Source organism: Artibeus jamaicensis, unplaced genomic scaffold, assembly GCF_021234435.1.
Source record: "Artibeus jamaicensis isolate MK-2021 breed Jamaican fruit bat unplaced genomic scaffold, CSHL_Jam_final scaffold_1031, whole genome shotgun sequence".
Classification (NCBI taxonomy): domain Eukaryota; kingdom Metazoa; phylum Chordata; class Mammalia; order Chiroptera; family Phyllostomidae; genus Artibeus; species Artibeus jamaicensis.
In genome coordinates, this window is record NW_026522026.1 from 8,637,134 (window position 1) to 8,664,294 (window position 27,161).

Genomic DNA, 27,161 nt, shown 5'->3' on the forward strand with positions numbered 1-27,161 from the left:
AGCGCAGGAGTGAAGACGGCGCCTGCAGCGCCCTGAGTCGGCGAAATCCGCGCCGCTGTCCGCCAAGAGCCCACCTGCCGTCCCGCGACACGCCAGAGCAAAAAGTGGGGCTTGTCACTGTCCTGCTCAGTCAGTGCCCGGGGCTACGGGCGCTCTCGCCTCAAGTAGTTTGGAGTTCAAACCTCGGCTCAGTCCCCAGCCCCTCGCGCTTCGGAGTGTCCCCCCCGCGACGCAGGGAGTGGACGCACCACCGGGACCTCGCTATGGCAGGGGCGCGCAGGCTGCTCTGTCTGTGGCTGGTCTGCTTCTGCGTTAGCCTGGCGCAGGGAGAGAGACTGAAGCAGCATTTCCCGGAGCTCAGCAAGACTGTGCCAGGTGACCTCTCAGCAGGTAGTGTTCCCGGCCCGGTGCTGCGGCCGCACGACAAGGTGTCGGAGCACATGCTGCGGCTCTATGACAGGTACAGCGGCGGCAAGGCCAAGGCGGCGCGGACACCAGGGTCCCCAGAGCGAGGCGCGCAGCCCCTGCGCCCCCAGCCCCTGCGCGAAGGCAACACTGTTCGCAGCTTTCGAGCTGGAGCAGCAGGTGAGTGTCCCAGGAGCACCCCTTTCTGCGGGCCCGCCCCAGGTCTCCTCCATCCCCCATCTTCCATAGCCTCCTCCTCTGGTCTAGGCCCTATAGTGCTACCTGGAGACTTTCCTTCGCCCTCCACAGCTGTCCTCTGAGCCCTTCCTCATATCACACCCCGCATTTCGCCAGCAAGCAAATCCAGGTTTAGAGTCCCAAGTGGTAGAAGTGGGGAAAAGGAGGGCTCAGAGCAGTGGAGGGGGTCGGCTGGAGAAACTGCGTGGGGACAGAAACGGGCTAAACACGCCCCTCTCCACACACACGTGCCCGGGGGAGCCTCATGCCCTGGGTGGTTGGAGCACCTCTGAGGTGCTTATGCGGATGTTTCTTAAGTCAGTCAGCGGTAATTCCCTTGGACTGGGCTTTAGCCATGTTTACGTGGAGGCAGGTGTCATCTTATGCCAACCGCAGGGTGCGGAGATAAAAGTCACACTTGAACTACAAACCTTCCTCCTGCCTTTTAGACAGCCGCTTCTCCAGACCTTGCACCCTTCCTAACGCGTCTCCTGTTACTGTAGTTGACACTTTTTAAAATTGATAGTCCCTTGGTGGCAAACACACACTAAGCCAGGTGCTCCGGGTTTCTATTATTTAAAACCCATCTGGGTATACAGGGTTGTACCATCCACCCCGGGAGGAGTGGGGGAGGGGGAGGAGCCGTGCATGTAAACACCTCTTGGAATCTGCGTTGAAAATCTGCTCATCCCATTTTTCAGCACGCAGATCACTGTGGTCTGAAATTCATGGCTTAACAAGGCTTCTCCTGGCCCCTGCGGTGAAGGGAATAACTTATGCTAACAGCCTGCCTCTCCTGTGCTAACAGCTTCAGGGAAAGTTTCCTGGACATTAACTCAGTTTACATGCTTTGAGGATGCACCAGGCTTTTTTGTTCACTGCATTCATGATAAAGGGAAACGGAACTGCAAAGCCTGTCTTCAGTGAACCATTGAAAAATAGCCAAGGCTGTTCAAGTAAGGAGGCAATGCCTCATGCTCTATCAAGTCTGTCAGAATCACTAGAAAGAAATCTCCCAAAGCTTTGATATGTAGGACTCCTGGAAAAAAAAAGGAAAACCAAAGCATCCATCAAGGAAAGCCCCAGGTTGACACTGTAAATACACTCTAGAGCTCTTAGGCATGATGACATTTACAATAAATGTGAATTATGCTTTCTAATGCAGAAGTCTTTAGCTAGAGTCTGAGCTGAACCAGATTTCACTTTCTTCTTCAAACCATGACCATAACCTGAAAGGAGCTGGCCTCTGCTAAGGAAACAGAAACCTGCTCTGCGTTCTCCATGGTGCACCAGCCACTTGTGGAGGTTGTTCTGACAGCTGACCACACCAGTGAATGCTCTGTTTACTTTAGTGCATGTCTGAGGGCAGAGCTCAGTGAGGGAGCAGCGTGGGAGCAGCAGGAATTCGAAGGAAGCTGGGTGGGCAAGGCAGGTGGATACATGGCCGCACTCACATCACTCTTACTTTGACATTTACTTTCTTGGTAATATGCTTAGGGAGCAGCTGAGGTACCCAAGCGATGAATAGTATTTTTGGCATCAAGTTTTATTTTTAGTAGGAATCACAAGCTTTGGAAGTGGAATGTGACTTTGTTTTCATTCACACATGTTGCATAGTTTTTGTATGTTTGTTTTAGGCTGAGTGAACCCTGAGTGGGAGATGGATAAGGATTTGGATAGCTTGGGCTCCATATGCTTTTTGGCTTCAACTCATTTCGCCCATTATAATTTCAAAGTGTCCCTTATCAGCCTCACTGTAGTCTCTATGCCATCAAATGATAAACTCTGATATGGAGGTCAGAAGTTCCCTTGAAATGAGGAATTGCAACTTGGAGCATATATACAAGGCTGTGTGCCTTGATAAGAAAAGCAATCCCTTTAGCATCCTAGAGACTGTCTTCATGATGTATTCATCAAACATGGACACAGGTTTTCATGGAAGCTGAAGTGTCATGTTACTACATTGGAGACTCCTGGAGAGGTGGTTCATGTTGGATCCCTTCCAAGAGTGTTTAGTTACTAACACACTAAAAGGACCTTATTAGAAGACAATTCTGGCTCTAATAAGGCAGGACTCCAGCAAGGTGCTAAGGCTTTCATGTGAGTCTCTCTCCTTTATCCATATCAACCTTCCCATAACACTTTTTATTTTGTGACATATGTTCACATATGTATGATGTAGGTGAAAAGTGCTATCTGCATTAATAAACTAGATATGTTTTCTAGTGCATGGTGTTTAGATCTCCCAACATATGGGCTTCTCTGTGCCAATGGTGTTCCAGACTTTAATGGAATGTCAGGTGGTGCGCTGTTTATATGGAGTAGCTGCTGATCCAGCAGACTTTCCAAGTGCTTATTCGGGCTGAGTTATAGCCTCAGAGCCCTGTTTGCTCCTTGGAACATACCTGATTAAAATTATTTATTGTTCTAAACCTAGAATATCTTTGGTTGAAATTTAGCTGCTGCGGTCTCCCTCTGATTACTTTCTACTTAAACCATTACTTGATGGTGGGTGGCATTCATCCTAAATACACTCTCCGCCAGCCCCTTTCTCCTCCCTCAGCGTTATGCAGTCGGTGTGCCAAAACCGTTAAGTTTGGAACGCTCATAAGTCTTTTTGTGATGTGTAAGGGTTTACATAAAGACGGGTTTTATCTTTTCTTTGTAAAAGGTAATTTACAAAATTACTGACGACAGGGAAGTTCAGCTTAAAACACACACACACACCATCTCGAAAGAAGACAAGAGGAATATGAAATCAGCTTTTATTTTCATCTCAGTTGAGGTTGTCCTTGGCTAATACATCATAAAAGAAGAATCGTTTACAGGAGGTTTGCTCCTGGCTTGATCTTTTAAGACACATACTTTGTGTTCATTAGTTTCTCATCATTTCCATAGTCACTTAATCTTATTTTTCTTCATCATGAATTTAATCTCTTTAGGAAGAGCAATTAAAGCACACAGGTTCTTATTAGGAAACTGTAATTATTTTAATTTATGACATACAAGCACAAAAATGCATTTCAGTGGGCATGTGTCACCTGTTTCAAAAATAGTCATACTGGTTTCATAGATAAAATAAAACGAAGTTGAATTATTCCAGACCCCAAAGTGAATGTTTTTTTTCTTCAGTGAGAAAGGGGAGAATCTTTCCTACTATGACCAAAGATCTTTAAAAATAGAAAATATCATTTGACATGTTTCTGCAGTGCTGGGCTAAAATATAAGGCTTTGGAAAAAACGCAGTTAAGGGGGCATTACTATGAAATACATAGGCCAGTGGGTCTGATGGCAAGGGGATATAATAACTGTATTAAAACATAGTTACCTCGAAATTTGTGGCACTTAGAAACTAGGCTTGAAATTAAAGAGTGCTTAGATTATCTGATATGTTTCTTCTAAAGACAATAGTACATCTGGAGGGGGAGGTGGCTATGCAGCTGCTTTGAATTACGCATCATTTGGAATACACGATAGTCTTTAATGAAGTTTTTACTGTAATAGGCAAGACAGCTTTACAATCTCTGACATTTACAAATCCATAATACTATGAATTCTTGATTATCCATGCTAATGGAAAAGTGAATGGGTTATATATAAAATAATTTAAATTTAGATTTTTCATATAATTAGACACACTCAAAGAGACCAAGAGACCATGAGGGTCAATGAAAAAGATCTCCTAAGCAGATAACTCACTCAGGGAAAATTTGTACATTAAATATATATACTTAAATAAGAATATATTAAAAGGGTTACATATACTTTATTTAAGCAGTGGATGTCGATAAGCACTTGATTGACCCAGTTAAGATTTTTCTAAAAATAAAATAGGGATATGAATGTCAACTGTGCTCATAAGCCTTTTGAAATTATACAATGTTATATGTGAAAAAGGATTTAAAGAAAGCAAGTCCAACTCCTTCCGATATGAAAAAGAAGTGGGTATCATGATGTGTTGGCTAGACAATTTTCAAACATAACTGAGTTCATCTCAAAAACTATTATTTCTAATAGTCTGATCTAATTTTCTAGGAGAAAATTTTGTAAAAGGGGGATCTCTGGACATTGTTAACAAGTTTTACTTAAAATCAGGTTCCATGGCCAAATAAGTTTGGAAAAAAATGATTAGTTTTCTATTTTTCTGGGACCTTTCAGGACCTTTAAGTGCTAGTGAGTTTCCTTAAGGCCGGCTCTCTCTCTCCCCAAGAAAGCATGTGAGAAAGCAGTGGTTCTCAGATATCTAGTCAGGGAAGCAATGGTCCAGGGCCTTCTACTTTCTCAAGAAAGAAGATATGCAAAATTCAAGTAAAAACTGTCTCATTTCTCATTTAGTACCCATCTCCGGATGTTTCCTTATGTTTTTACTTTTGGACTGGGGTCCCATTTGCATTGCATCATCCTCCTGCTCTCATGTTTTAAATTTCTGTGGGTATAATTTTTAAGACTCTCTCTGTCATTAAATTTAATTTTCCTCATTTCTTTATAAATTCTTCTTCATTATTTTCTATAGGATTGATATTTATCATAACTCATTCTTTTAAAAGAAAAGCTACCATGGAAAAACTCACTAGACATCATATACACCACTTTATTAATGTTTTATAACCATTAATACCTTGCTTAAAGACACATTTACTCAAGAAACTGATCAAATCTCTTATATAATAATCCCATTGTTTGTTGCACTTAGTAGGCATAATAAAAGCAGAGCTATCCATAAAGCCTAGTAAAAATTATTGAGCAACTTGGTATATACTTTTGATTCACTTTTCAGGTTCTTTGTGCTATAACATCAGAACTTTTCTCCCCAAAATTTGAAGGTTTCTCCATCTATTCAATTTGTATATCCTAGTAATCGGTATCTTAATAACTTTATATTGGTAGTAGTAGTAGAAAGGAGTTTGGCATCACAAAACAGTCTCAGCCTGAACTTTCCTATGCCAAGTTTTAATTTAGAATGAATTTTTAAGATTATGTTATGAATCCATGAAAATAGGATTTTGTAATGGAAACATTGACATAATATTAATCAGTGACACAAGTATACCAGGGTAATATCTACTTTGGACAGTAGTAAATGAGGACAATGTAACTGAGAGCCCTTAGTGCAGAATATATTTAGAAATCCGTAAAGTTTCTAGTCTATTCACATGTTAGTAGTTGCCGTGTCCTAGTATACTGGTACATAAAGTAGTACTCTTGGTAGCACACATGTTCAGGGCTAATATTTTTTAAAGTATGGTGGTCTCTTTTTTTTTAATATAGCTTTAGAGGGGAAGGGAAAAAGAGAGGGAGAGAAATATCAATGTATGGTTGCCTCTCATGCATCCCCTGCCAGGAACTGGCCTGCAACCCAAGCATGTGCCCTGACTGGGAATCAAACCACAATCCTTTGGTTTGCAGGCCTGTGCTCAATCCACTGAGCTACACCAGCCAGGGCTGGCTGTCTCTTTATTTGTGTAAACATCCACACTTATGTTGTGATCATGGTGTTTTTATTGACTCCTTCAGTTTACTGTGCCAACAGTACCACAGCCAACACAATGCCATGATTTTATCTGGGCACCCTCTAAAAAAATGTTTGGACAAATTGATCCTACTGTATTATCAGCTTCAGGAAGTTTTTCTTACCTTACTGAGTTCTAATAATTACTTCTTTTATAAAATAATTGTACCTGGTTATTTTAGAAATGCAAAATTCCTTGTCCAGTCCTTGGATTTACAGTTAAAACAGTTGAAGACCAACGTGATCTTACTTGGTTTTCCTTCAAAGAATACTTTAATTTAATTTCAATGGAATTGATCTAAAGACTGTTCAAATTGAATGTAATTCCTGCACTTAGGCATGGGTTAAGAAAAATGATTTTAAAATAGAGAAGAGATTTCTAGAGCTTTGATTTTTCAATTGCATTAGGCTAAGAGTTAACAGATAAATGTTAATTTTGGCTCAACTGCTAACTAATAAAGTCACCTAATATTGCTAGGCCTAGTTTCTTCAGATGAGTCAAGTCATACCTACTGTGCTACTCAATGAGGATGGTGAATCTCAATTGAGAAAATGAATATGAAAATGCACTACAAGTTTAGAAGCCCCATGTAAATTATATATTCTTAATGTTTTCAGAGATTATCTCTAGCTTCCCACAAAACCTTAAACATGCCGAAAATGTTGATAATGTGCAACCGTTTGGAGCACTAAGGATATATCCAGGTGTCAATGTAAATAGAAAGAGATCACCTCTTGCGATATAATCTATAGCATCCGAAACCTACATTCAGGGAGTTATTATTCTTTTCGTCCTGATCTTGGTGGCTGAATGGAGCAGGGCTGGACTTTTTAACAGTGATTTCTTGAAGTCAGTTGGCCTAAAGGTCTGTTGTCTAGACTAACAGCATCGGCCATAATGGGAACTTGGTAGAAGTTCCCTAGCCCACCCAAGACCACCTGATGAAACGTGGAGGAGGGGCAGCCCGGAAGTCTCTGTTTTAACAAGCCATCAGTGTGATTCTGGTGCATGTTTAAGACGCACTGCTCGGAGTTCATGCTCCTAGTTTTGAGTGTCATATCATCACCAGTATCAGAAACTTAAAATTGGTTAGTGTATGAGTCCTGGTCCTCGTGAGGGGCCTTCCCATGAACAAATGGCTTATGAATTTATATAAAGGTAAGCTTCTTTCACTTTGGAAGGTATATTACTGTCTTTTGACAGTTTTGGCCCTGAAGAGGGCCTCACAGTAAGTTGACTTCTTGCCCTTCTTTCACAGCTGCAGAGTTTGGAGCCTAATCAGTTTGCGAGTGAGAAAACTATGGGAGCAGAAGCCTACAAAGCAAGTCTCATTCTTGTATTCCGAGGCCTGGCATTGTTTGCCACCCAGCAGGCACCCAGTAAATATTTTAGTTGAGCTGAGTTAGCTGTTGAGAAGAGACAGTAGAAAAGCTATCGGCCAGGCAAAGGATCCTTTAAAAATAAATTTGCCATGAAAGAATTTCTCATGAAGCATTTTACCATGTATATGTTGAATGGAAATAACATTCTACTCTATATACACTGTTCTAATAATGCTTTCCTGATGAACGGAAAGGAAACTCCACACTATACTTATACCCAAGACGGGCTTTTGCTGACTTTGGGAACTTGAAACTACTTGAAAGATTTTTCACTTTGGTGTTAAGTAGGAAACACTTTTAAATTGGGTAAGTTTACACATTTGTTCATTCAACAAGTTTAACAAATATTTTTCAGGATATAAATGCTCCATTCTGTGCAAAGAATTAGAAGTTCAAAGATTTATAGGACATAGGTCTACCCTCCGAGAGCTCACAGTCTAGGAATGCCCTTGGGTGAAGGCTGAGAGGAGATAAACTGATTAATGAATATTTTGCTATTCTAGAAAAACATACATTATATCATCTTTGGCCATGTTTTACTTGGGACAGAGAGAATGGTTGTTTTGAGGTCCCATAAAACTCAGTCATTTGACTGGGACTCTGCAAGAAAAACAAAAATCTGTGACTTGATGTTCTATTTAGAAACACTCCGTTTGCCTTTGCCCAACAGCTGAGGGTGGCAGAGAGAAACTGTGGACTTGACAGTAATCTGCAGCAAGCATTTCACCAGTGACTGCGGGTGAATGTGGCCCCATCCTAGGCACTGCTGGCATTTCTAGCAGCTGTAGGTTGTTTAGAAAAAGAAGTGGGAAAAAAGTTGTTGGTAGTTACATATTTTCTGAATGACTGAAATGTTTTTCCTGCTCCCTAGGGATTTAAGTAATCATCAAGATTTCATTTAGTCTATTTGTTTTAAAATCAAACTTTACGTAAAAGAGCTTTCCATCGCGTGTTCTAATTCCCTTTAAAAACGTCCTGTGGGGGCCAGCATGAAGGTGGACTTCCACCTACCTCTCGCAGGGCACGGCCTCAGGTGCCACTGGAGAACAGCAGAGCTGTGGGGGGGGGGGTGTAGCTGGTCCTAAGTCACAGTTTCCTGGCTGTGTCCTTGGTGTCATTCACTGCAGGTGCTTTGTTTTCAGATGAAAACAAATTGACCTTCTGTCTTCATTTAGCAATCAAACTCCTAAAACAAATCCATGTGAATAAAAGAAGACCTGGGTTCCTCTCCAAAATCAATTGCTAGCTAACTGGTCCTTCTTTTTTTTCTTTGCTATAATGAGCAGCCTGGACTAAATCTGTTTATTCATGAAAGAAGCATTTACTGAGCACAGCTTACAAGTTAAGCTCTATGCTAGGGGATGAAGAGTCTGCTTTTAATTACTACAGGGCCTTGTCTTTAGGGAGTTTATGGTTTTAGGACGGAGCAACAGTATGATGCAAACAGTAATAGTACACACAGGCTCTGAACCAGAGGAGTGAGTTGTCATGACAATCTTACTTCAAGAGGTGATGCCTGTACTTTGCCTCATAAGACAAATCTGGAATTCAAGGAGAACAAGGGTGGATGAAGGCATTTCAGGTGGAAGCAACAGCAGGTGCAAAGTCCTAACAGGTGTGCAAAGGGAGGATGGCTTGTTCATGAACTCACCTGACTTCTAAACCCCTTTTCAATTCTCAGATACTAAGAATCTGGGAAATTCAAAATAAGATTATAATGCCAATGGCAAGTCCTAAATAGATTGTGGTAGATATATCACCAACAGGGAAAATTCAGCTTGCGTCAGTGCCAGCAAACAGTGAGAAAACAGCACCACCTATTGGTTGCTATGATTTGGCATCAAAAATACTTTTTGGGGGCAAAGCTGAAGTAAATCAAGCTTGTTGTGTAGTTCCTTGCAAGGGATCTGTGAGGTTCTGTGCTTTACCTCTCTCACCCTCCCTACCATAAAGGGTTATTCCTGTAATCGTCGTGATTTATGATCAAGCCTATTTGCTCAGCCCCACAGAAAGGTCTCCGTGTCAGGCTGGACCCTTAGACCGTCCTGACTTATATTGGCCTGGATTTTTCAACCATTCAAACATCACCTTCACATCTCATTCTTATCTTTGACACTGGAAAGGGAAACCCTGATCTTTGTGCAGCCCCTCAGGCATTTGCAAACAATTCTCATGGCACTTTTAAACCTTTTTCCCTCCCATCCATGTATTTTCTATTTCTTCAAATCCAACTTGTGCAAAAGGAACTAGACTCTTCAACATCTTGGTTACTTTCCTAGTTGCTATCTTCTATAATAAGCTACTTAAAATGAGAGCACCCAGAATTAAGCATGCAACTCTAGAGACAATTAGATTGGTGTGGCATATAGTTAATGTTTCCTGGTACCTAAAGACTATAAACAGCCTAAAAATGCATAAGCCATTATTTTGTAACCTGATAAAGATTTTGTTTATATTATTATGCCACTTTGTTCTTATTAATCAGGAATTACCTTGGGTTTCAGAGTCAATAGTTCTGAATGAATATGTATTGAAGTATTTCAAAAGAATGGAAAAAGTGGCCCTGGCTGCTGTGGCTCAGTGGATTGAGTACCTGGCTGCTAAACAAAGGGCCACCAGTTCAATTTCCAGTCATGGCACAAGCCTGGGTTTTGGGCCAGGTCCCCAGTAGGGGGTGCATGAGAGACAACCACACATCGATGTTTCTCTCTTTCTCTTTCTCCTTCCCTTCCTCTCTCTCTAAAAATGAATAAATAAAATCTTTTAAAAAATAGAAAAAGTGAACACTAAATCATTTATAATTCACTCTGAGTATAGATATCTATATTCATAGATAAATCTCTGCTACAACTTGTGGGTAAAAGGGAGAGGAGCCTATTGCAAAACTCCAGATATTGAGCATGGGAAGCTTTGAAGATTTAACTCATTTGAAAAGTTAAATTAATATGAAATCTAAAAGATAAAAATTAATGAGAATAATTGAATTCATATTATTATCACATAGTTCTACTTGCAGGGAAGTATTATCTCACTTATTTATTTCACCACACTCATTTGCTCAAATCCATGTAACTCTCATATTACTGTTTTTGTCCATTGTAAACACGCACTATTTGTTTGGGTTGCTTTGAAAGAAAGAACACTGACTGGCACAGAACTTAAATGCTGTAAGGTCAGAGAAAGCAAAAATGAAGTGTGAGTTAGAAAAATCAAGGAATGGTTTGTGGAATGGTTGAGATTCAAGCTTATTGTTTAAAAGAGAGCAGGGGAGGGGATCTAGAACAGGAAGAGATCGTGAGTCCCCTGTCTGGGTGGCAGTGGAGAGCGGAGCAAAGTCACCGAGTTCTGGGCATGCAACACTTTCTATTAGGAGTTAAATGTGCAGTGACCATTCTTTTTCTGAACATAGGCAGCTTAGAGGTCTGTTAGGACTTTAAGTAACTAGGTTAATTTGCAAACTTTTTATAAATTTCTACTGAAAACATTGGAAACATTGTTCATTACAAAAGCTCTCAGACATCCCGCGTTGCATTACTGTTCTCCTACCATTCCCTCCCCAACACTCCCTTTCCCCTTCATTCTTAAAAGTCTGGTTCGAAGGTGCCCTCCTCCCTGGGGGTCCCTCTTCACCTTAATAGGCAAAGTTAACTGCTCCTTCCTCTGTGCTCCAAGAGCACAGTTAACATCCTCGACAGCACGAGCATCATCACGGCGTGGCTACCTGCACATCGCTTATTAACTCCCCTGCCACAGTGCGGACAGCAGCTGTCATTGGTGCAGCCTGAGACCCAGCCTGGGTTCCAGCACCTAGTAGTAAAACAGTCCTGTTTGTTAAGTAAAACATGTGTTTTGCTTCAGTTCCTGTTCTTTGTTGGTTGTAGTGGCTGTTTATGTGTAACGCCCAGGTTAACACAAAGCTATATAAATATAATCACTGTGTCATAAAACACTACTGCTAATCTGCCCATTTCACTCCATTTAGAGCAGTTCGTTGGTTTTAGGATTGTGATTGCAGATGAAACCAATAAGGTATAACTGAACGAAAAGTTAAAAAGTAATCAACAAAATTATCTTTATCTAATCTGTCCTTGATAAATATGTTGCATTCTAAGAAGGCATTTTTTGCCCAGTTTACTTTTTGGTTTGCATATTCACGGTTAGCAAAATTGCAATTCTTCACTGCATTTAGGGGAAAAAAGATACCTTTTTATCTTTCCCTTTGGACCATATGACTACTAAAACTGGTGTTTATTCTAGACCACCACTGTCCAATGGAAATTTAATGTAAGCCTCAAATGTCAACCACATATGTAATTTAAAAAATTTAGTGGCCACACTTAAAAATATAAAAAGCAACATGTCAAGTTAAATTTAACAATATATTTGAAATATTCTGTACTCAATTCTGAATGGAGGAGTGTTCCCCACACAGACAAGCAGGGTGTCAGAGAATTCAACTCAATTCTGATGCTATATGTAGGAAATAGCATCAGATTCTGCAGGTAAAGGGCTCTGTCCTGCAAGACCAACCTGCACTTCAGATGCTAATAGCCCAGGTTTTTACTTATTCTTCTGACCAGCTGGCTACATGCTGGAGACTCCTAAGACCCCTTGTCCCCAAATATTTATGTGTTCACCAGTCTGGAGCCTCTCCAAACCCCACATCTGGGGGCGGGAGTATGAGGCTTCATTCATAGGCACGACTGATGAAATTATCAACCATTGGTGCTAACTTCAAGCTCCAGGCCCCTTCCATTCCCCAGAGAGGTGGGGAGTGTGGGGGTAGAACTGAAAGTTCAACCCTCCAACTGCTGTATTGGGTCACCGGGCAACCAGCCTCCATCCTCACCTGACCTCCTAAAGTCACCTTGCTAACATAGCAAAAGATACCTAGACAGCTCTCAACACTTAGGAAATTCCAAGGGTTTTCAGAGTTCTGTGCCAGACAGACAGGGAAGATGGTCAGGGTCTGGCACAAACAATGCCCCCTTTTTACTACAAAATCATAAGCATCTAATTCTGTAACACAACAATATCACCTGCAAGCACACCATATCACATTTTAAATGAAATGTCCAAATTAAAACTATAAATTATTACCCATATCATTACCCTACCAACCACACTCAAGCAAACCTTACTTTTGCTGGACCCTGTATGTTGGGTTGGCCAAAATGTCTATATGGCTTTTTAAAAGATTTTATTTATTTATCTTTAGAGGGGAAGGGAAGGAAAGAAGGAGAGAAATATCAATGTACCGTTGCCTCTCATGTATCCCCTGCTGGGAACTGGCCTGCAGCCCAGGCATGTGCCCTGACAGGGAATCGAACCGTGATCCTCTGGTTCTCAAGAATGTGCTCAATCCACTGAGCCACACCAGTCAGGGCTATATGGGGTTTTTTTCTCTGTTAAAACAAGAGACACATTTTTCATTTTCACCAATAACTTTATTGATTTGGATATTTTGAGTATGTCGACTATCTCTTGTGTGGTATAACATTGTTTAATGTCTTTATTTGATTGCTATCAACTTCAGCTGGTCTGCCCAACCATGGAGCATCATCCAGCAAGAAACCTCCAGCACCAAACTTCACAAACCACATTTGATACGTTGGAACAGTCGGAGCACCTTCTCCATACACTGCACAGATCTTTTTTTGTGTTTCAGTTGCATTTTTACCTTTTTTGAAATAATAAAGCATAATATGCCAAAAATGTTAAGTATTTTCTTCCATCTTCAGTATTAAAATGGCTAAACAAAAATTCACCAACATCTATGTTTTTTTCAAATGTGCACTGATATGACAGCTGTCACAATACAATCTAACAGAATTGTTTCTAATGAACTTAAAGGCCATTAAGTGCACTGGAGCCATCTTACAGAAAAAAACCAAACAAACTCTTTGTCCAACCCAATAGTTCTTACTATAAATTACATAATCACAACATTTAACTTCCTAATCTAAATATTATCATTTCAACATGTAATCAACATACAATAGATTAATGTGATATTTTACCTTCAGTTTTGTACTCAGGTTTTGGAATCCAGTGTGTATTTTACATTTATAGAACATCTCAATTTGAACTTGAGTGGCTGATCACTATGTCACTGGACAGTGCGGTTCTGGTTTGCTAACACTCACTGAATCTCACTGAATGTTTCTGTGTGCTATGTGCTTTACCTGCATCCTTTCAATTACTTTTTTTTTTAAGTGTCTTTCAATTACTTCTTAAAACTCTGTAGCTGATACTCCTGCGCTCACTTTACAGGTGAGCAAGCGGAGACTTCACGAGCTTAGGTTATTTGCCGGAGGACAACTACTGGGCAGGGTGGAGCTGGGAGGAGGCTTTAACTTCAAAATGAGGTATTGCATTAAAATGAAAGCCATCCGAAGAAGCCATGTGGCAGATTTCTGAGACATTTATGGGAAGATACTGAAAATTAGACACAGGGGTAGAAGCTGATTAACAGCAAGTCATAGGTGTTTGGAAACATGTTTGAAAGAAGGAAACAGTTTGAAGCAAAATGTGTGGGAAAGGATCACAATTAATTTCCTCATTAAGACTCTACCAGTGATGCCTCTCATAGCCGTTTCTTCCCTGCCCAGATGCTCACTTGTTAACCATTCGATTGGCATGTTCTTAGAAAGCTGAGTTCTCTTCCTTCCACATTAAACCTCCCTCTGCTACACGAAGCTTGGATAAAACTATATTCTATGGTGACTGGCCCAAATTAGGACTAGAGTCTCTGAAGAACCCTGATGCCACAGAGGCCTGCAAAATATTATCCTGGTGTCATGCAATATACAAATGTGCGCAAGTGGCAGTTTTCTCCTTTTTCCTTCACACGATGTTAAAAATGAGTCAAATGTATTTCACACATCACTTCTCTTGTGCTGGAGGACTCAATAAACTCATTTTAAATTTCCACATCTTTATAAAGTTTTTGACTGAAGTATGTGTTTGATTAAGAACGTAATTTCATGGTCGTGTGTATGTTTCTGAAACAAATATGCATACGAAACAAGTGCATGGAGGAGGGGCTCTGGTGGCCCATCCCCAGACTGGGTTCTTGAGTCTAACCTCGGCCTTACCTTGTGATGATCTTGAGAGATGGAACCAGTCTTCCAGCCTCTGGCAAACACCAGTCTGTATTTCATCTCTATTGGTTTACCCATTCTTGATATTTTGTAGAAATAGGATCATACGGCACCTTTTATTTCTGGCTTTTTTTCATTTAGCATAATGTTTTCCAGGTTCACCCACACTAGCATGCATCAGTACTTCATTCCTTGTTATAGGTCAATAATATTCCATTGTTTGGATATACGCATCACCCTTGAATATTGTCCTATTATAAACATGCTTATACATGTACTTGTTTGAGTACCTAATTTCAATTCTTTTGGCTGTATACCTAGGAGTGGAATTGTGGGGTCCCGTGATATTTCTATGTTAAATTTTTGAAGGACTTCCAAACTATTTTTCACAGCAGATGAAGCATTTTACATTCCACTAGTAATGTAAACAAGTCCTACTTTCTCCACATCCTTGCTAACATTTGTTATTTTGGGTTTTTTTTTAATTATTGTAGCCAGCCTAGTATGTGTCAAATGGTACCACATTGTAGTTTGATTTACACTTTCCTAATGAACACTACTGATGGTGAGCATCTTTTCATGTGCCTGTTGGCCCTCTGTAGCTCTTCTTTGGAGAAATGTCTATTCAATTCCTTGCCAATTTTTTATTGGTTCATTTGACTTTTCGTTGCTGAGTTGTAATCTGTGTATTCTGGATCCTAGATTTTATCGATTCTATGATTTGAAAATACTTTTCCCATTCTATAGGTTTTACAGGCTTTCTTGATAATGTCCTTGGATGCACAAAAGTTTTCATCTTAATGAAGTCCAGGTTATCTTATTTTATCAATTTATCTATTTTTTTCTTTTGGTGTGTGCACATTAGATGTCATTTCTAAGAATCCTTCACTGAATCCAAAGCCATGAAGTTTTACCTCTGTGTATTCTTCTAAGAGTTTTATGATTTTATCTCTTATATTTAGGTCATTAATTCATTTCGAATGAATTTTTAAATATGGTATGAGGTAGGGGTCCTGTTTACTCCTGTTTACTCTCTTTTTTTTCTTCCTAGGAACCCTTGAAGGCAAGGGTCTGCATATTTTTAACATGACTTCTCTAACCAAGTCTGAAAACATTTTATCTGCCACACTGCATTTCTATATCGGAGAGCTGACGAATACCAGCCTGAGTTGTCCAGTGTCAAGAAAATGCTCCCATCATGCCCAGAGGAAACATGTTCAGATCGATCTCTCTGTATGGATCCTCAAATCCAACAGAAACCAAAGTCGACTTCTGGGTCATCTTTCAGCAGATGTGGCCAAACCTCATCGAGATGGTGCATCTTGGCTGTCTAAAGACATCACTCAACTCTTGAGGAAGGCCAAGGAAAGTGAGGAGTTCCTCATAGGATTTAACATAACTTCCAAAGGACACCAGCTGCCAAAGAAGATGTTATCATTTCCTGAGCCATATATCTTGGTATATGCCAACGATGCTGCCATTGCTGAACCTGAGAGTGTGGTATCAAACTTCCAAGGTCACCGGAATTTTCCCACTGGATCTGTGCCCAAATTGGATAGCCATATTAGGGCTGCCCTTTCTATTGAACGGAGGAAGAAGCGTTCTACTGGGGTCCTGCTGCCTCTGCAGAACAATGAGCTTCCTGGTGCAGAATATCAATATAAGGAGGATGGGGTATGGGAGGAAAGAAAGCCATACAAGACCCTTCAGACTCAGCCCCCTGAGAAGAGTAAGAACAAGAAGAAACAGAGAAAGGGACCTCATCAGAAGAGCCAGACGCTCCAGTTTGATGAACAGACACTGAAGAAGGCAAGAAGAAAGCAATGGATTGAACCTCGGAATTGTGCCAGGCGATACCTTAAGGTGGACTTTGCAGATATTGGCTGGAGTGAGTGGATTATCTCCCCCAAGTCCTTCGATGCCTATTATTGCTCTGGAGCGTGCCAGTTCCCCATGCCAAAGGTAGGCATTGCTCTTTGCCCTTTGCTTCCTATTTCCATAGAGTAACAAGTTGGGTGTGTGTGTTTTTATTTACAAATCCATATGGATGCTTATTTATTGCATTCTGAATTAGAGTAGGTAATATGATCATGCTTGATTTTTCTTTAGTAGTCATCAAAGTTATATAAAGTCAGTATTGGTACAAAGAAGGATATGAGAAAAATGTATGTGTAAAAATATGTGGGGTTTTCTTTGTGTGCTGCTTCCAAATACAGTGCATATTCAGCTACCTGGCCTATTCAACTATGTGAATCTATATCTGTCTACAATAAGCAAGTCCCAAATGGTGGAAGGCTGCCTTGGAGGGGGTATTTAGAGAATGAGTGGATGTCATGGGAGCACAGGGAAGGACTAATTGAACTGATGTCCTGATGCAGAATGTTTTTTAATACTCTCTTCTGAGATAAATTATCCCCATGGGGTCAAGATCAGCGTTGGGCCAGGTAAACGCACCTCATGAAATCCACCAGATGTTTATTGCATTTGCTTGCCTGATAAACATCAGAATAGAATACAATGACTCTGGAAAGTTCTTCCAAGACTCATTTCCACCAATCAGAGCTTACCTGTGTCTCTTTCAAAATCAGTAAGGACTGCACTTTATCATATCAGTACTCAGTATTCACCTCCCTGACCCCATCTTGCACACAAGTCCAAGTGACTGTTCTCTTCCCATTTATAGGTAGTGAAATGTAGTAGTGCCCTCTGGCCTTCATTTAAGCTTATTGCTACGCTTTTATTCTTAGCTTATAACAGTTTGAATTTCTGTTATACAACAAAAAGTGGCCCTAGGAATAGAACTCAGAGGAAGAATAGAGGATTCGTTTTTGTTTTGCAAAGCTTGAAGTGAATCAACTTTTGCTGTCATGCAATAATGGAGACAAAAATCCTTTGCCTCAAAGAGTTACCAGCTTCTCCTTATGGATCTTCACAGAAGCACTCACGTGTTCCAGTCCCATGATCACCATACCGCACACATGCGTGAAGGCCAAGGGTCGATGGCCCGCATGAAGCTGGGTCAGCCAGGGCCAGGCATGGACTGAAATTCTGTTTTCTTGTTAGAATGTCTCAGAAGAACAAGCCTTCTACATTTTCTGAGACTTTCCCCAAATTTGTTTCGCAGATTCCACGTTTTGTAAACCCAAACACAAAGTAAAGATTATGTACATTTACAATTATATCAAAGCCTTATATTTCCTAATATTCACTTCACTGATCAAACAAATATTACTCAAACTACTGTAGCATTTAAAAACACACAACAAAAATGCCGAGCATAACAGATAGTGCTGGATATTTTACAGAGTGGCTTGCTTTGTGGTGTTGAACGGCAGAAATGGATTCGAGATCTGTCTCTGAACCTAGGATGACTGGTGTTAAGTGGGCCTCTGAGTCTTCCAAATAACCACTCTCATGCTCATAAACTGTGATTTCTCTGGATAGCCTGCAGACAGCTTTTCTCTCCCCTCCTGACTCTGGATTTAAGGACCTAAGGGAGCTGTGATCATGTGGAGATATTCACTTGGTTAGCTTTTCCACCCGAACTCTAGCGACCTGGTCTGGTCTCCACCCCCCAAAATTGCCCCATCTCTTGTTGGCTCTGCCTTTTTTTATTGTTCAAAAACCTTGCTATTGCTTCAGCAGAAGTTGACCCTGGTTCTCAGTGACTTAAGAATAATAACAATTTAAAAACTTACGAGGGCTAAGTGAAGAATGGCATGGACAAGTTGAAGGGGAGAAGTGTGTTAGTGCAGCAGGATGATTAAGTATACATGCTTGGTCATAGATGGCTTTGTAACCTTAATGAGCCTGCCGGTCGCCTGGGGATCATGTTCACATTCGGGATCTGTTCCAGGCTCCGGGGCAGAGCCTATGACTCTGCATATCTAACAAGCTCGTAGATGTTGCTGCTGCTGATGGTTCAAAAATTACACTTTGAGTCGTAAATTGGAGAGTCAAATCTTTTGGCTTAAATCTCAGTTCTGCCTCTTAGTAGTTACGGTTTCAGGGGGAGGCTACTTAAACTCTCTGTGAGTTAGTGTTCTCATCTGTGAAATAGATACAACAATCAATAATAAAAATAACAGTATCTACATAGTAAACACAGTGGGGAAACGAGCTACTAGAGCACCGTGCACATAGTAGGCACTATATGAATATTTGCCACCGACATTATTAACGGCCACTGCTGAGGCTGTGGAGAACAGAGAGTTTCATGTAGGAGCTGAAGAAAGACCCCATAGGGAAAGAGATCAAGAGAACGAAAGACGTGAGACAAGAGAAGGTTTTGTAAATGTTTCTAGTCCCTTTTTAAACATCACAAAGCCTAAAATAGGATTCTCTCTGTAGGTTCAACAGCCTGTAAGCTCTTCCAGCAACATTTCTTTGGAGAATAATAGAATCAGGAGAGCATCGGGTGCAGCAACTGAACTCATCATAATATTTGTCAAAACTTGGAATGGCATCAGAACTCCAGGGAGACATAACAGGGATAAGTGTGGAGTTTTCTCTCTGAGCTTGAGATTTCCCTTTGCCAAGTTGAGAGTGGAAGTTTGGCTGTTACATGGAGTTCTCAGTCTCTCATCACCTAGTGTGGATCTGCTTAACTTTTAAAGCATTCTGGTGGTTCCCTTTAAGCCTTCCAGGTTTTGTGGCTTTCAAGTGGTAAAGTCACCAAAAGGAAGGGAAACATAAAGCAATGTGAAGCTGCTACATTAGGGGTAATTAATCAGCATCGCTGTTATCAGCACAGTGTCCAAAATGGTAACCAGAGTAAACTGCTTAAATAGAAATATCGCCCAAGCAACAGAAGAAAACAAGGTCTCCGACCAGATCAGTGCAAACACATGTGGAATAACTGAGGCGCCAAAGAACCTTCAGACTTCAGATATACATTTCGCCCCAGAGAGAAGTTCTTCCAGGCCAGACTCCTCTCCGGGCCCTCCTTCGTTTTGGCTTCCTGCACGAACGCCTGCTCTATATGGCGGGGCTCTGTGTCTGCAAAAGTCGGCAACCTGTTCTGTAATTCGGAACAGCTGTGTTCTGCCTTTCCCAAATTCCAGGCTTTGCCCTTTCACTGATTCCAATTAGATAGTTTCTGGGCTATCACACCCATGTGGGCTGGACTGGAAGAGTGTGGAGCAAAAGCCCATGGCCCGGGTCAGGAATGAAGGCTCTGAGCTGATGACATACTCTCCCCTGCTAATGCATTTGTAATCAAATTCAACTCGAGGACATCATATGCAGCTTGGCAGGTGCGGGCCTGACCAGTGCAGATTTCATTCACAGGCACGGCAGTTTGGATTTTTCTGATTTCTAGCCCCGACAGCCAATCTGTTCTCCCAGGGAGAGACCCCTGGAATTCTGCCATCAGATGAAAAATGCCCATGTAGCTAAAGCCAACGCATATGCCTTTGACTCTCTTCTCAGCACCTTCGCAAAGATGGAAAACAGAGATTTCAAATGAAAATGATTGAACCATTGTTGCTGACAGAGGCCCCAGAGAACCAACAAGGATTAGAGGAATGAAGTTCTGTTTGCATGGAATGGTGCAAAAGCTAGGAATAGCAAAGACACAGAACTAGGCAGCAAAGAATCTCGACACTTTGAACAAGCATCTTATATAAAGAAGAAATTAAATTGTATGTTTAATGAGTTCAAAATGACACACCCTCAATTAATTCCCCAAGTTTTCCAGTTCCAATCTCTGCTCGTAATTATGAACTCTAAAAATTCTAACTCCTGATGTACTGAGTTACCTAAGCAAAAATAATCACCTAAACTGATGAAGTCCTGTTTTGCCCTCATTAAAAAGGGATCCTGCGAAGGGAAATAACACAGATTTGCATTAGTGATTCATAGATTTCCTAAGCTATGTAAAGAAAGTCATGAGAAATATGATCAAAACTCAAAAACAAACAAAAATTATAGACTGGGTGATATGCTTCAAATAAGCAAACTACTGCCTGGATCTTTTGTGCATGACATAATTATTCCCGGTAGTGGCAGCTTGATCAGAGGAGTCCACAGTGAAAAAAAAGAGGGACACTCCCTGGAAAGCTGAGAAATTCGTGATAAGACACACCAGCCGAGAACCGTGGGCTTGTATTTCATGGGCCCACCAGGGACTTCTCATAGTTTCTGAATCTATCATTTGTGAGTTACAGCATTGAAAAAAACGACAGGAATTTTCCTAGGGAACACCCATGAATGTTTTCCATATCTACTCTGGGTCATTTGCACAGAACCTTTTATTTTTGTTGTTCAGAATTATTTCCATAGAAATAGGTAGAGTGGAGTGTATGTTATATTTTATACACATTTCATGCACTTAGTACTTATTTAGTCTAAAGCCCTGTTCTAGGCTTGCAGAACAGTGTTTATTGACCTCGTCTACTTAAGTAGACTCACTTCTTAGGAAATTTAAGTAGTGTAGAGGTCATTAAAATATTAACAATAACAGAATAAGTCAGAAAAATTATTGATTTAAAACTTGGGGCATTGTCATAAGCTGTTTGGATGATTAAGTCTTAAAAACAGATCAATAGCCCTGGCTGGTGTATGGCGTAGCTCAGTGGATTGAGCACAGGCTGGGAGCCAAAAGGTCTCTGGTTCAATTCCCAGTCTAGGGCACATGCCTGGGTTGTGGGCCAGTTCCCAGTAGGGGGCACACAAGAGGTAACCACACATTGATGTCGCTCTCCCTCTTTTTCTCCCTCCTTCCCCTCTCTCTAAAAATAAGTAAATAAAATCTTAAAAAATAAAGAATAGATTAATAACGAAGAGTAGATGGCAGCCCAATTTTCTTTGGAAATCACCAACACTAATGAAATGAACAGTGGCTGTTGACCTCTATGGTACAATATACTCGCCGCAGTTTGTGCCAGTTACACAGGTGTTATTGATGGTGGAGAGCACGTGACAGGCCAAACAACAGCATAAACTTCCTCTCCTTAAGGGGAAATACCTTCTCTGTAAAGGTAATTAATTAAAAGCTAGCATTTTTTAAACACGTACTTAAAATATCTAGGAAGAGCAAGTAAAAAACAGTTGCCCATCAAGACTAATTTTTAAATAATCTATGCATATTCATAATAAAGCTAAAGTCTAACCTATGGGTAATTATTTTCATTAAAATTGGAAGATGGAATGAGATCAATCATACTTGTTTTTTTCTCTGCCAAAAAGAATCATTAAAAAAAATAGCATGCCGTCTTTCTATATTATTTGCTTCTCCCTTAACTTGTATGTATCCTTAACCTTTTAGCTTTTCCCAGTTTCCCACACTGGGAGTTTCAAGGACATGAACTTAAAATGCCAGTTCGTTGCAGCAGAGGTGCCTCTGAGCCGTGAGAAACACAGCTCAAAACTCTGAAACCAAAAAGCCAGAGTTTTGACCTATATCCTACTCCTGAATTCACACGTGATCTCTGGCAAGTTACCAAATTTCTGTTCAAAATATACTTAAAACAATACTGGATTCACCTGTATAAAAAAAGACATGGGGGAGAAGTAACATTGGAAAGTGCGGCATTTCTGGTGAAGTTCCTATCACTCTGGCAACATCTGAACGCCCGGGCTTGGAAAAGTGACTGCCCTTCGGTGCTGTCAGGCACGCTCTAAATCAGACCATGTGTTTCACGTGGGTGTTAATGGGCTCATTGGCCTTTTCTCAGGGACAGATTTTACCCAGGCTTCTTTGGTCAAACTTCTGACATCCACGCGATAACCTTAGGTTCCCTGCATCTTTCCCAGCAGATACGGCCCACTCTTAGAACAAGATGTTGCCACAGTCAAGTTCCACCATGGAGCAATAGTGACCCCCAGTGGCCAATGGTGTGGTCTTCTCAAGCCCAATTTGTGTTTCTAAGGAGAGGTGAATAATTACTTAGTGGCGTGATCACCATCCAATTCATCCTTGTAGCAACAGTTAAATAAATCAGTATCCCTTGATATGGCTGTTTTATTTATAACAAAAAAGTACAAATATCACTATAGCAGTGGCAATAAGTATCAATGTTGAGTAAGGGGCTTGTTAGGGTTCTTTATGATTAGCCTAGGATTTAAAACAAGTATTTTTTGTTGCAATTCTATTATTGAAAGCATCCTAGGATATATGAATCCCATTTGAGGCTAAGTCACTCAAATCCTCACTCTACCACTTAGTAGCTATTTGACTTTAGATGTGTTACTTAAACTTTTTGAGTCTATTTCTTTTCCTATAAAATGTAAGAAATTGTAGTTTTGTTGTAGGAATAGAGATACTGAGTATAATAACATGCCTGACACACAGCAGGCACTTAACAAACTATAACCATTTTGGTGATGGTGGTGTAGGAGATGGGCTGGATGTGTTGGGATGCCAGGGTGTTATGACATTGTTGAGAGGAGCTCATTATGTGTGCATTTTAGTGATGCAGGGTGCAGAGCAGAAAAGCAGTTCCATTTAACTTGTGTGTTCTCCAATTTCTTTTCTAGTCTTTGAAGCCATCAAACCATGCCACCATCCAGAGCATAGTGAGAGCCGTGGGGGTCGTCCCGGGAATTCCCGAGCCTTGCTGTGTGCCAGAAAAGATGTCCTCGCTCAGTATCTTATTCTTTGACGAAAATAAGAATGTGGTACTTAAAGTATATCCTAACATGACAGTAGAGTCTTGTGCTTGCAGATAACCTGGCAAAGAACTTGTTTGAATGCTTCATTGAATCAGTTTATTTTTATGAACTTTTTTTGCATTGTCAATGCGTTTCATTCCAAAAGATTTTTTAATACTCAAAAAAAAAAAAAAAAACCCAGAAAGGAGCGAATAGACTGACAATTTCCACCATGGAGAACTGGACTGTATTTGTTTCTGAATGTAACTCAGTGCAAGGATTTAATAAATGTAAACATCTATTTCTGTTTTAAAAATCACATGAGGAAAATGATAACTCAAACTGTTTTTAGGACTGTTAGAGAACACAGTGATTTATTTTTTAATGGGCTTTGAAAATAGATTGGAAAAACAGTGATAGCTTATCCTTCATCTCCACGCATAGAGAATCAAATACTTTCCTATTTTGAAAGTAGGCTTACTGCCTTAGATTCCTGAGCAACTCAGTAAATGCTAATAACCCAATCAACGTTGATGCTTATCTTAAAACTGTTGGAGACTCCTGTTTATCTGTGTTTTTCTGCACAAGGCAGAGTATGAACAGTTGCGTGGCGAGTATGTGCCAAGTGTCACGGGGGTGTGTGTGTGTGTGTGTGTGTGTGTGTGTGTGTGTGTGTGTGTGTGTGTCTGCACTGTCAGGTGCTTGTGCCTTCCATAGGAAGGTTTGCTAAGCATGGTTTTCTAATTGGGCCTACACAGGATTCCTTGTTGTTGTTTTTTTTAATTTCATGTTCTAGCCAGCACCATTCAATTATGAGAACTTTACCAAAAAAGGATCAAGTGATCCAAGAGCATATGTAGAGAGTTACCGCTTGGCCCTGCCATTTAATTGGAAATACAGTTGTTTTTATTTCATTGCCTCCCAGAAAAGGAAACCAGCAACCCCATTTTCCAAAATCCAGATGTAATTCCTCTCCTATACCTCTCCTTGTATGTATGAGCTTTCCTTTGTTCTTTTAAGCTGAATTCAAAAATCCTTCCTGAAACCATTAAAGTCTTAGTTCTCTTGCTATGCATTTACTTCCTGTGAAGTAATCAATCAATGCCAAGGTTCAAAAACTGATGGAATCTTTAAATGACCGATTTAATTACTATCAAAGATTCATTATCATTCCTTGGCCACATTCTGGTCCAGGCACTTTTTCACATGGACCAAGACTTTTGATTCAGTCATGAAAGGTATTCTTTAGCAAAATTCACTAAAAATTATCCACCAAGAAAAGGAATCAAATACAGATACTTTGTTTTTTTTCATTTCCATTTGTCATAAGTATGTCCTCTTATACTTTTGTTCTTGAATATCGTCTCAAATTTTTTTCACTCCCTGTGAAAACATTCAGAAATGTTTTCAGACTGTGAATTGTCATTGATGTTATTTATATCTGTGGTTAAATTACTCCTCATCTTACTTCAGTCTCACCTGGTTAGAGATGACCCAGCCATTGCAGAGGGTATGAAGTATCAGAAGACCTGGGACTTGCTCTATCTCTGCCTATGGTCCTCTATTGTGGCTCATCAGTTAATAAGCATTTATTGAGCATCTATTTTGTAAAACACACTCTTTTAACCATGTGTCTTTAGTGTCCTAAAATGAAGAGTCTGTCTAAGCTGGAGAGCCCTTCTGGCACTGAAAATTTGGGTGTATAATATTGGCTGTATCATATACAGCTTTCTTAAATGGATGATAGCGGGACCTTAAAGAACAGCAAGTATCTCTGTTCACAAACCAAATGCAAAAACATTCTCCTCTTCAGTGCTTGTGCGTGTGGAAGTCTCTGTTGAAGTAGTGCTTCTATTTATTGGAGCCCCATTCACAGATTACCACGAAAAGCAGCTCTTTGGTACTTTTGGAGTACACAAAGGTCGGCGTTCACATGCATTAAGTTCGTGAATGAGCCACACCAGTTCTAAATAATAAATTAAGTTCTGATGCTTGAATTACTGTGTTTCTTATAGTTCGTTCTTCTGTTGTTGTTCTGATAGAATAAAGTTAAAGATTTGAAATGAGATAGGTGATAAAGATTACTTTCAAAAACTTTTAATCAAAAATTTGAAAGGGAAATTATATAATAGAAGCAAGCCAGCTTGTGGTCACTGTCTATCCCAGTCACACTGTTTTTCGATAAAGAAAACTTATTTTTTGTTGGTAGATTTGATGAAACTTTTAACTAGGTTTTTTTTTTTTTTCTAGAGGTATTTCAATCAAACCTCTTGCAATTCCCAGTGTTGCGTTTCAGTCTTTTTCTCTCCAGGTGTCTCTTGCTACCTGTCTTAATGGAATTGATGCCTACGTGTTACAAATTAAAAAACCTAAAATGGCCCCAAGTCCTCTAAATAATAAAAATGTCCAAGTACAAACTAGTTAAGATTTTATTGTAAGTGGCAATTTATATGACAAAATTGCAACACAAAGCAAGCGCCCGGATGGTCTCTCGGATCACTACGGTCCTCAGCCAGCAGTTCTGCTGGGGGGCGGGGTGGGGGGGCGTCCCCTCAGGTCACCGCTGCAGCGAGGACGCGCTCCCGTGTGAACAGGAACAGTTTCATTCCCACATAATACAGGAAGGTTACTTTTCACTAGTGGCAGTTGCAATAAATGAGTTAATATTTTAATTAATAAAAATTTACTTGAAATAGTCGGGAAAATGAATTAACGATTTCACCATTTGTTAGGTGCTAGTGTCTGTGTAAGTGCTACGTAGATTTTTTTATAAGTCTCCTGATATAAAAGTGGCCGTGGGGAGCAGTCACGTTTCTGACACCATCCCGCAGTCACACGGCTCCCCAGGTCTCTCCGTCTCCCCCTCCCCCACCTCCGCCGTCCCCGTGGGTCTGTCTTTCTCCCAACCCCGACCCTGACCCCACTCCTGGATGTGAGACACGAAGGCACAAACACAGTCACTCAAAAGATGAATTGTTTTTCATTACTATTCTCTTGAATTCAAATTCAGCGGCTACGGATGTCAATACAGGATTTTCAAAGTATTTTATTGTAACCGTGTAAATAGTACACAGTTTACAGGACTCGGGACTGTGGAATTGCAACCAGAAGACCGGACCCCAGGTGGCAGGACGACCCCACATTTTCACACTCGCCTGGCCGTGTATTCGCTGATGGTCATTCGTTCATTGATTTCTACCTTAATAGTTCTGAAAAAAAACTCTTGTTGCCCATTTAAATATTTCATAGGTAATCGTATCTGTATAATACTGTTATCAGTCTGACATAAAACATTTTTATAATAACATTACTCAGTTTAGTCTTTCTGCGATCACTTTTCTCTGTGCTAATACCTAACAAAGGTCTGGATATTGACTTCATGTTGAATCAGAATCGGGTTAAAGAACAGCTATGCACACCTGATGCTTAAGATTAAATATGAGATTAAATAAGAAACCTTGGGTAAGTCTGACTTCTCTGTATAGCTTTTTTCCCCTTAAGAAATGTATTTTAATGTAGTTTACAGGTGATTCAATGATTGTCCTTTGCTAAGAGCCAATCTTTCCTCTCAGCTTTCTGCCTAGTTTCTGTAAATGTTTTAGTAGAGAATTTAATGCTTGTACAGTCTATGGCAATTTAAAAAATATATTATATATGTATATGGAAAAACTTTAAAGATGCTTTTAATTTATTTAATGATTATTGCCTTCCTATAATAGTCATAATTTCCATCCTTTGATGGTGAGGGGAAAACTCTTTTTACGACAGTTACTACATGAAAAGTGAAATTTGGGTCGTTGGTCAAGTCCACTTGCAGGGCCCACTGCGGTGGGTCTGGGGAGGACACTTCACTGCTGATGCAGAAGCTTTGCTGACCTTGTATCCTTCCCTCCAGCGATGGAGGGCTTTCCATGACAAGTGTGGAAATAAAA

The 27,161-nt window shown here is 40.4% G+C and overlaps 1 protein-coding gene across 1 annotated transcript; it reads left to right on the forward strand.

The window, feature by feature from the left end:
- On the forward strand, nucleotides 1–27,161 carry BMP3 (bone morphogenetic protein 3). Its single transcript, XM_037155661.2, has 3 exons — nucleotides 1–585; nucleotides 15,689–16,599; nucleotides 23,116–27,161. The coding sequence occupies exons 1-3, from the start codon at nucleotides 264–266 to the stop codon at nucleotides 23,305–23,307; spliced, it is 1,425 nt and encodes a 474-aa protein (XP_037011556.2). The 5' UTR covers nucleotides 1–263; the 3' UTR covers nucleotides 23,308–27,161.